Raw genomic sequence first — 11,819 nt, 5'->3', positions numbered from 1 at the left:
TGAAGTCTTTGCCCATGCCTCTGTCCTGAATGGTATTGCCTAGGTTTCCCACTAGGCAAATAACTTAGAAGCAAGAGCAAACAAATTCAAAAACTACAAGAAGACAAGAAATAACTAAGATCAGAGCAGAACTGAAGGAGATAGAGACACAAAAATCCATTGAAAATAATCAATGAATCCAGAAGCTGGTTTTATGAAAAAATTAACAAATTAGATATTCCACTAGCTAGACTAATAAAGAAGAAAAGAGAGAAGAATCAAATAGACAGAATAAAAAAACGATAAAAGGGATATCACCACTGATCCAACAGAAATACAAGCTACAATCAGAGAATACAATAAAAACCTCTACACAAATAAACTAAAAAATCTAGAAGAAATGGATATATTTAATACACACATATACGCTCTCAAGACTTAACCAGGAAGAAGTTGAATCCCTGAAACGACCAATAACAACTTCTGAAATTGCAGCAGTAATTAATAGCCCACCAACCAAAAACACCTCCAGAACCAGATGGATTCACAGCCAAATTCTACCAGAGGTAGAGAGGGGCTGGTACCATTCCTTCTGAAATTATTTCAAACAATAGAAAAAGAAGGAATCCTCCCTAACTCATTTTATGAGGCCAGCATCATCTTAATACCAAACCTGGCAGAGACATAACAAAAAAAGAAAATTTCAGGCCAATATCCCTGATGAACATCGATGCAAAAATCCTCAATAAAATACTGGCAAACTGAATCTGGCAGCACATCAAAAAGCTTATCCACCACGATCAAGTCAGCTTCATCCGTGGGTTGCAAGGCTGGTTCAACATATGCAAATCAATAAATGTAACCCATCACATAAACAGAACCAATGACAAAAACCGCATGATTATCTCAATAGATGCAGAACAAAACAGAGAACTCAGAAATAACTCCACACATCTACAACCAACTGATGTTCAACAAACCTGACAAAAACAAGCAATGGGGAAAGGATCCCCTATTTAATAAATGGTGCTTGGAAAACTGGCTAGCCATTTGCAGAAAACTGAAACTGGACCCCTTCCTTACACCTTAAACAAAAATTAACTCAAGTTGGATTACAGACTTAAATGTAAAACCCAAAACCATAAAAACAAGTATTTCATTGTTGGTATTTTATGTAATAGAATATATAAAAGATCTAAAAATATATTGCTTTTTACAAAATTGAATGGCATATTCAGGCAATGGCATTAAAGTATTTGTTTGAGCTGGTGAAATTCAATAATATAAGGACAAAAGAAGTGAGAGCTGGACCAAATATTAGATTATTACAGATTGTACCGTGCTGCCCCCTATAGTACAGGTAAGGAAATGCCGAAGTTAAGTAACGCCTAGAGTAACACAATCTTAAGTGTCAGAACCAAGACCAGAAAGCAGTTCGCCTGAATCCTAATGCTCTAGTCCATCATTCTGAGTCTCTTTCACTGCATACTTCCAAATCTGAATGCCATCTAGAAAGTTCTTGTAATAATACTGTGAATAGTTTCAATTTTTAGAGCAGAGTTTATGGAGACTAATTTCATCTCTTAGATTATGTTTTGTTGCTGTTGTTTTTAAAATTTTTCTTGTTAACTTTTATTTTCTTATATATAATATATTTCTGAATTGCTAACTTAGCTTTACTTGAAGGCAAAACCAGAACGAATAAACTCAATTCTCAAGATTACTTTTATGAGAAATATTTGTTTGTTTATACAATGTAAAGATGAAAAATAAACAAACAACCCAAACAAATCTTGGTTATTTCTCTCTGTAGATGCTGTACCTTCACAGGGGAGGGCAAGGTAGATGAAGTTGGGTAATTTCATTAAAGGAATTTTGACCCATACAACTGAATTACATATGAAACTGCTCTATTCTCATACAGGTATATATCCTCCCAGCCTGAGTAAAAGTATTAAAAATTTACAATTAAAGAAAGATCAATATAATTATACTGAGAAAAAGCACTTGTGACATTGCTGGTATAATTAAATATTAACATACTTTTGTAACTTACATTTTTATATATTATTGGTTTGTGTCTGAGTTAAAAGAAGTCCTTGGAATTTATAATGAAAACTTTCTTTCCAGGTAAAAGTTACTACTTATCCCAAGTAAGAACTTATTTTCTTCTTCCTTATCCATTATCATAAGGTTATTAAGCATATATTCCAAAGTGAACTTCCTAAAAGTGAAAAGAAGGAGAAAATAAAAAACATCATTGTTCTGTCAACTTTGGGTCTAATCTACTTTGGGTCTAACAGTCTGCTTTGAGCATAAAACCAATATCAGGGGGCGGAGCAAGATGGCCGAATAGGAATAGCTCCAGTCTCCAACTCCCAGCGCGAGCGACACAAAAGACCGGTGATTTCTGCATTTTCAACTGAGGTACTGGGTTCATCTCACTAGGGAGTGCCAGACAATTGGTGCTGGTCGGCTGCTGCAGCCCGACCAGCGAGAGCTGAAGCAGGGCGAGGCATCGCCTCACCTGGGAAGCGCAAGGGGAAAGGGAATCCGTTTTCCTAGCCAGGGGAACTAAGACACACAACACCTGGAAAATCGGGTAACTCCCACCCCAATACTGCACTTTGAGCAAACAGGCACACCAGGAGATTATATCCCACACCTGGCCGGGAGAGTCCCACGCCCACGGAGCCTCCCTCATTGCTAGCACAGCAGTCTGCGATCTCGGGGCAAGGCGGCAGCGAGGCTGGGGGAGGGACGCCCGCCATTGCTGAGGCTTAGGTAAACAGCTGGAAGCTCGAACTGCGGAGCTCCACAGCAGCTCAAGGAAACCTGCCTGTCTCTATAGACTCCAACTCTGGGACAGGGCACAGTAACAACAACAACAAAAGCAGCAGAAACCTCTGCAGACGCAAACGACTCTGTCTGACAGCTTTGAAGAGAGCAGTGGATCCTAACACGGAGGTTGAGATCTGAGAAGGGACAGACTGCCTGCTCAAGTGGGTCCCTAACCCCTGAGTAGCCTAACTGGGAGACATCCCCCACTACGGGCACTCTGACAACCCACACCTCACAGGTGGGAGTACACCCCCTGAGAGGAAGTCAAAGCAAGAATCAGACAGGTACACCTCGCTGTTCAGCAATATTCTATCTTCTGCAGCCTCTGCTGCTGACACTCAGGCAACAGGGTCTGAGTGGACTCAAGCAATCTCCAACAGACCTACAGCTGAGGGTCCTGATGCTAGAAGGAAAACTATCAAACAGGAAGGACACCTACACCCAAAACCCCATCAGTATGTCACCATCATCATCAAAGACCAGAGGCAGATAAAACCACAAAGATGGGGAAAAGCAGGGCAGAAAAGCTGAAATTCAAAATAAGAGCACATCTCCCCGCAAAGTAGAAGTAGCTCATCGCCAGCAACGGATCAAAGCTTCTGATGGAGGTCGACTTGACGAGATGAGAGAAGGCTTCAGTCACCCCTCAGAGCTAAAGGAGGAATTACGCACTCCAGCGAAAGAAAACCAAAAGTCTCTAAGTGGAAGAATTGATGGCTAGAGTAATCTTAATGCAGAGAAGGTCATAAAACGAAATGAAAGAGATGAAAACCATGACACCAGAAATACGCGGATTAAAATGCAATGCTTCCAGTAACCGACCTGATCAACTGAAGAAAGAGTATCAAATATTGAGGATCAAAATGAAAGAAACGAAGCGAGAAGAGAAACCAAAAGAAAAAAGAAGAAAAGAAATGAACAAAGCCTGCAAGAAGTATGCTGGATTATGTAAAAGACCAAATCTACGTCTGATTGGGGTGCCTGAAAGTGAGGGGGAAATGGAACCAAGTTGGAAAAACACTCTGCAGGATATCATCCAGGAGAACTTCCCCAACCTAGTAGGGCAGGCCAACATTGAAATCCAGGAAATACAGAGAACGCCCCACAAAGATACCCTCGAGAAGAGCAACCCAAGACACATACACTGCCAGGATTCACCAAAGTTGAAATGAAAGAAAAATCTTAAGAGCAGCCAGAGAGAAAGGTCGGGTTACCTACAAAGGAAGCCCATCAGACTTAACAGCAGATCTCTCTCGGGCAGAAACTCTTACAAGCCAGAAGAGTGGGGGCCACATTCAACATTCTTAAAGAAAAGAATTTTAAACCCAGAATTTCATATCCAGCCAAACTAAGTTTACAAGGAAGGAGAAATAAAACTCACAGATAAGCAAATGCTTAGAGATTTTGTCACCACTAGGCCTGCCTTTACAAGAGACCCTGAAGGAAGCACTAAACATGGAAAGGAACAACTGGTACCCAGCCATTATGAAAACATGCCAAAATGCAGCATCTATTTAGGCTAGGAAGAAACTGCATCAACTAACGAGTTAAAAATAACCAGTTAATATCATAATGGCAGGATCAAGTCTTCACACATAACAATATTAACCTTAAGTGTAAATGGACTAAATGCTCCAATTAAAAGACACAGACTGGCAAACTGATAGAGTCAAGACTCCATCAGTCTGCTGTATTCAGGAGACCCATATCACACGCAGAGACATACATAGGCTCAAAAATAAAGGATGGAGAAGATTTATCACAAATGGAGAACAAAAAGCAGGGTTGCAATACTAGTCTCTGATAAAACAGACTTTAAACCATCAAAGATCAAAAGAGATAAAGAAGGCCATTGGCATAATGGTAAAAGGATCAATTCAACAGGAAGAGCTAACTATCCTAAATATGTATGCACCCAATACAGGAGAGCACCCAGATCTATAGAGCAAGTCCTTAGAGACTTACAAAGAGACTTAGACTCCCCATACACAATAATGGGAGACTTCAACACTCCACTGTCAACATAGACAGATCAACGACAGAACGCTAACAAGGATATCCAGGAATTGAACTCATCTCTGCAGCAAGCAGACCCACAGACATCTGTGAACTCTCCACCCTCTAAATCAACAGAATATATATTCTTCTCAGCACCATACCCACCCTATTTCCAAAATTGACCACATAATTGTGAAGCAGCACTCCCTCAGCAAAATGTACAAGAACAGAAATTATAACAAACTGTCTCTCAGACCACAGCAATCAAACTAGAACTCAGGGACTAAGAAACTCAATCAAAACCGCTCAACTACATGGAAACTGAAACAACCTGCTCCTGAATGACTACTGGGTACATAACGAAATGAAGGCAGAAATAAAGATGTTCTTTGAAACCAATGAGAACAAAGATACAACATACCAGAATTCTGGGACGATTTAAAGCACTGTGTAGAGGGAAATTTATAGCACCAAATGCCCACAAGAGAAAGCTGGAAGATCTAAAAATTGACACTCTAATATCACAATTAAAAGAACTAGAGAAGCAAGAGCAAACATTATCTGAAAGCTAGCAGAAGGCTAGGAAATAACTAAGATCAGAGCAGAACTGAAGGAGATAGAGATGAATAAAAACCCTCCAAAAATCAATGAATCCAGGAGTTGGTTTTTGAAAAGATCAACAAAATTGACAGACCGATGTTAAGGACTAATAAAGAAGAAAGAGAGAAGAATCAAATAGATCTAATAAAAAATGATAAAGGTACTACCACTCCACCCCACAGAAATACAAACTACCAACAAAGAATACTATAAACACTCCTACAAATAAACTAGAAAATCTAGAAGAAATGGATAATTTCCTGACACTTACACTCTTCCACGACTAAACTAGAAGAAGTTGGAATCCCTTGAATAGACCAATAGTAGTACTCTGAAATGGAGGCAATAATTAATAGCCTACCAACCAAAAGTCCAGGACCAGATGGATTCACAGCTGAATTCTACCAGAGGTACAAGGAGAGCTGGTACCATTCCTTCTGAAACTATTCCAATCAATAGAAAAAGAGGAATCCTCCCTAACTCATTTTATGAGGCCAACATCATCCTGGTACCAAAGCCTGGCAGAGACATTGGTCGAAAAAGAGAATTTTAGACCAATATCCCTGATGAACATCGATGCAAAATCCTCAATAAAAATACTGGCAAACCGGATTCAGCAACACATCAAAAGCTTAACCACCATGATCAAGTGGGCTTCATCCCTGGGATGCAAGTACACTAACATTCAAGAAATCAATAAACATAATCCAGCATATAAACAGAACCAAAGACAAAACCACATGATTATCTCTAATAGATGCAGAAAAGGCTTTGACACAAAATTCAACAGCCTTTCATGCTAAAACGCTCAATAAATTCAAAAATATGAACGTACCTCAAAATAATAAGAGCTATTTATGACAAACTCACAGCCAATATCATACTGAATGGGCAAAACTGGAAAAATTCCCTTTGAAAACTCCATTAAGACAGGGATGCCCTCTCTCACCACTCCTATTCAACATAGTGTTGGAAGTTCTGGCTAGGGCAATCAGGCAAGAGAAAGAAATCAAGGGTATTCAGTTAGGAAAAGAAGAAGTCAAATTGTCCCTCTTTGCAGATGACATGATTGTATATTTAGAAAACCCCACTGTCTTAGCCCAAAATCTCCTTAAGCTGATAAGCAACTTCAGCAAAGTCTCAGGATACAAAATTAATGTGCAAAAATCACACGCATTCTTATACACCAGTAACAGACAAACAGAGAGCCAAATCAGGAATGAACTTCCATTCACAATTGCTTCAAAGAGAATAAAATTTCTAGGAATCCAAATTACAAGGGATGTAAAGGACCTCTTCAAGGAGAACTACAAACCACTGCTCAGTGAAATAAAAGAGGACACAAACAAATGGAAGAACATACCATGCTCATGGATAGGAAGAATCAATATCGTGAAAAAGGCCATACTGCCCAAGGTTATTTATAGATTCAATGCCATCCCCATCAAGCTACCAATGAGTTTCTTCACAGAATTGGAAAAAACTGCTTTAAAGTTCATATGGAACCAAAAAGAGCCCACATCTCCAAGACAATCCTAAGTCAAAAGAACAAAGCTGGAGGCATCACGCTACCTGACTTCAAACTATACTACAAGGCTACAGTAACCAAAACAGCATGGTACTGGTACCAAAACAGAGATATAGACCAATGGAACAGAACAGAGTCCTCAGAAATAATACCACACATCTACAGCCATCTGATCTTTGACAAACCTGAGAGAAACAAGAAATGGGGAAAGGATTCCCCATTTAATAAATGGTGCTGGGAAAATTGCCTAGCCATAAGTAGAAAGCTGAAACTGGATCCTTTCCTTACTCCTTATACGAAAATTAATTCAAGATGGATTAGAGACTTAAATGTTAGACCTAATACCATAAAAACCCTAGAGGAAAACCTAGGTAGTACCATTCAGGACATAGGCATGGGCAAAGACTTCATGTCTAAAACACCAAAAGCAACGGCAGCAAAAGCCAAAATTGACAAATGGGATCTCATTAAACTAAAGAGCTTCTGCACAGCAAAAGAAACTACCATCAGAGTGAACAGAGTGAACAAAAGAAACTACGTACAGAATGGGAGAACATTTTTGCAATCTACTCATCTGACAAAGGGCTAATATCCAGAACCTACAAAGAACTCAAACAAATTTACAAGAAAAAAACAAACAACCCCATCAAAAAGTGGGCAAAAGATATGAACAGACATTTCTAAAAAGAAGACATTCATACAGCCAGCAGACATATGAAAAAATGCTCATCATCACTGGCCATCAGAGAAATGCAAATCAAAACCACAATGAGATACCATCTCACACCAGTTAGAATGGCGATCATTGAAAAGTCAGGAAACAACAGGTGCTGGATAGGATGTGGAGAAATATGGATAGGATGTGGAGAAATAGGAACACTTTTACACTGTTGGTGGGATTGTAAACTAGTTCAACCATTATGGAAAACAGTATGGCGATTCCTCAAGGATCTAGAACTAGATGTACCATATGACCCAGCCATCCCATTACTGGGTATATACCCAAAGGAGTATAAATCATGCTGCTATAAAGACACATGCACACGTATGTTTATTGTGGCACTATTCACAATAGCAAAGACTTGGAATCAACCCAAATGTCCATCAATGACAGACTGGATTAAGAAAATGTAGCACATATACACCATGGAATACTATGCAGCCATAAAAAAGGATGAGTTTGTGTCCTTTGTAGGGACATGGATGCAGCTGGAAACCATCATTCTTAGCAAACTATCACAAGAACAGAAAACCAAACACCGCATGTTCTCACTCATAGGTGGGAACTGAACAATGAGATCACTTGGACTCGGGAAGGGGGACATCACACACAGGGGCCTATCATGGGGAGAGGGGAGGGGGGAGGGATTGCATTGGGAGTTATACCTGATGTAAATGACGAGTTGATGGGTGCTGACGAGTTGATGGGTGCAGCACAGCAACATGGCACAAGTATACATATGTAACAAACCTGCATGTTATGCACATGTACCCTAGAACTTAAAGTATAATAATAATAAATAAATAAATAAATAAATTTAAAAAAAAACCAATATCATTACAAATGAATATATGTCTTAATTTTACAATAGATACTTTCATTGTACTATTTGTTCACTTTGTAAAAAAGACAAAATATTTGTTCTATATATTTTGTATAGAAATATATAGATTTTTTTTATTTTAGTATTAATCATTTACTGCTTACGGTGATTAATTGGTCTTGTGGAAAATTATCACATGGTCTATTTCTTTATAACATTCTAATTCTTATTTGGCTATTGAGGTTTTCCACTGATATCTTGTTTAGTTTTATATCTCCAGATGTATGCATCATTTATGCATCCCAAACAAAAATTAGCTATTAAACACTCTTACATTATCAGGCTGATTTATATGGACAAACGGTGATATCCTTAATACAGTCTGAGTTATTTGTGATTTTATGGCTTCAAAAGGACTCACTGAGAATTCAGCGTATCGACTGTTTCTAGTTCAGATGAGAAATAAGAGTGAACGAAGATGTGGTTAAAAGAAATGGAGAAAATGTTGAATTAAATCCTACTCTACAAATTGAAAGACTTATTGAGCTATTTTTCTGTCTTAAAAAGGTAGCTCACTAAGGCGTAGTCAGAGTTGTGCACAGATTGTGCTTGCTGTGGTAGTTACTGTCAATTTACTTAGAATTTCTTCAATAAACAGTTTTTAATTCCCTAGTCTATTGCTTAGAAGAACTGAAGCATCCCTTTTAGGAAATTTGTCTTTGACAAAATACTTATAAATCTCACAAAAACTCAACAGCATGTTCAAAGTCATGTAAATTAAATAAACTTTTAGTTGTCAAAGCCAAGAGACAGGTGCTGCATGGAGATTAATCAAGAGTAGGCTCAATGTTGTATCTGTTTCACTAACTCAACGAAGTCAGCTGAGGAACTCTATGAAGCCCAGGGCAAATTTCTTTACATATGTTTCTCTATTCTGTGTCATTTCACCATGGTGCCTTTATTTTGAAAACTTTGAAGACAATTTCAGTTTTAGGATACCCTTTTAACATTTCAGAAAGCCATAGGAGTTGGAGTAAATTTTTTAAAATCCATCCCCTAAAGTATTTATCCTTTGAGTTACAAACAGTCTAATTATACTCAAGACCTTTTAAAATGTACAATTAAGTTGTTATTGACTATAGTCACCCTATTGTGCTATCTAATAGTAGGTCTTATTCATTATTTCTAAGTATTTTTGCTGGGGTGGGGAGTTGAGGATGTTCAGTAAGTACAAAAAATAGAAAGTTTTAAAAATGATACTTTAATGAACAGATGAACAGATCTTTAATGATATTTAATGAACAGATACTTCAATGAACAGATCAGTAGGCAGTGGTTAGAAATTACCTCAGAATAAATGAGCACAGGATAGACATAGAAGAACATCAGGAAAGACGTTATAGTGAATACAAAGAAGAGGCAGAAAAAAAAGCATTGAGATAAGTGGATGGAAGGCAGAGGGGGTTGGGGAAATGTATGCAATAAACTTCTACCTGGCTGTTTCTATAGCTGTTGAGAAAATGGGAAGAAAAATGAAAGCTGATGAGAATGGAAATAGAGGTCATATATACACTACTGAAAAAGGATAAAGAAAGAAAGTAATTGACTGGAGTGTGCAAAACAGAGGCAGATGCAATCTGCAATTTTACTAGGACTTTGAATAAAACCAATTATAAAGGAGAGTGTTAGGACTTGAATGGAAAACTGAACTACCGCTCTGATAAGCCTGCATAGGAGATGGATTTTGTGCCCTCAATTTCTGAAATTAATTCTTACATATTTTGCAACCAAAAGGTTCTGAAGCTGGTGTACAAAGCCAAAAATAGTATAAAAGTTATTGTGAATAAAATGCTAAAAATCAACATATGCTCTCTTTTTTTGAGTCGTTTGGCTATTGTACACAGCAGGGCATTAAAATCATTTTGATTTCAAATGTTTTCCTGTATTGTGAATATAGGCATTTTCTGAAGACTTCACCTTGATAAATAAGTTTGCTTTTTAAAACTACAGATTTAACATCTGTAAATTGAAAAAATAGCTGTAAATTCAGTTGAATATGAAGTTATCAGTTTGGAAGATGATGGACAAAGGAAATGATTCATTATAAAAGAAATACCATAAAGTGTAGATGATGTAATACACCTGGTAATAGGCAATTCTGTTGAGCATTTGGAATGTGCATATTTTGAACAGTCAGCCATTTCTTCTCATAAAAGCAAAGCAGTAAGTTCAATCGTGTCCTGAATAAGACATTAAGTAAGCTGAAATATTTTAATGAGAATGAGGGCCTCTCCCTGCATGAGAAGACAATAGATAAATGAGTTGTAACATCAAACGTAATACAAATAACTACAGCAAAGGAGGGTATACAGATGACTCATCACATGCTCTGACCAGGGTATATAAGCCTCTTACACATGCTGGCATTTTACACTGAGGATCTTGCCTTGAGCAGCAAACCAACTCACCACTCCTGACACCATGAACTACTACGGCAACTACTATGAAGGCCTGGGCTACGGCTATGGAGGCTTCGATGACCTGGGCTATGGCTATGGCTGTGGATGTGGCGGCTTCCGCAGACTGGGCTATGGCTGTGGCTATGGAGGCTATGGATACGGCTCTGGCTTCGGGGGCTATGGATACCGCAGCTGCCGCCCGTCATTCTACGGAGGATATGGATTCTCTGGATTTTACTGAAATCCTTCCCTGACAACCTAACATGAGAGGCCATAAGAAGATCACCCAAACCTGACTGCAATAACAAAAGGACGAGGTCACCCTGGATCAAGCCGAGACCAAGAGCAGTTAGCATCTGAGAGTTTTAAGAATACCTATCATTCCATAATTCTTTGCTTTACGTCTCTGGATGTGTCTTACTTGTACCTTTATAGCTGTGGGGCTTCTCTCTTCCTTTTGGAATAAAGTATGTTGACTTAAAGCAAATACATGGCTTTTATTTTTTGCTTGGCTCAAAACGGCAAAGTGGTTATTTATAATTATATCCAGTGAAAAAAGAACAAACTATATACATATAGAAGTATATTATATATAATAAAATAATTTTGTATATACATGCACCTATCTATATAGCTGTATGTATGTGTGTGCATGTATATATCCGCATTCAAAGGTCACAGTTGACCCTTGAATAATGTAGGGGTTGGGGTACTGATTCCCCCGGGCAGTTGAAAATCCACATAAAACTTTTGACTCTCCAGACACCTAACTACTGGTAGCCGACTGTTGACTGGAAGCCTCACTGATAACATAAACAGTTGATTAACACATACTTTGTATTTTATATGCATTATACACTGTATTCTTAC

General features: G+C 38.2%; 1 protein-coding gene across 1 annotated transcript; it reads left to right on the top strand.

Annotated features, from left to right (window-relative positions):
* The first annotated feature begins 10,926 nt into the window (after window positions 1–10,926).
* On the top strand, window positions 10,927–11,518 carry LOC116274597 (keratin-associated protein 19-5). The gene has a single exon (XM_031665703.1). The coding sequence runs from the start codon at window positions 10,972–10,974 to the stop codon at window positions 11,188–11,190; it is 219 nt and encodes a 72-aa protein (XP_031521563.1). The 5' UTR covers window positions 10,927–10,971; the 3' UTR covers window positions 11,191–11,518.
* Window positions 11,519–11,819: the final 301 nt, after the last annotated feature.

The sequence above is a fragment of the Papio anubis genome, chromosome 4, assembly GCF_008728515.1.
Source record: "Papio anubis isolate 15944 chromosome 4, Panubis1.0, whole genome shotgun sequence".
In the NCBI taxonomy this organism is placed as follows: domain Eukaryota; kingdom Metazoa; phylum Chordata; class Mammalia; order Primates; family Cercopithecidae; genus Papio; species Papio anubis.
Note: the sequence above shows the minus strand (reverse complement) of the source record. Positions and strands in the feature narration are given on the sequence as shown.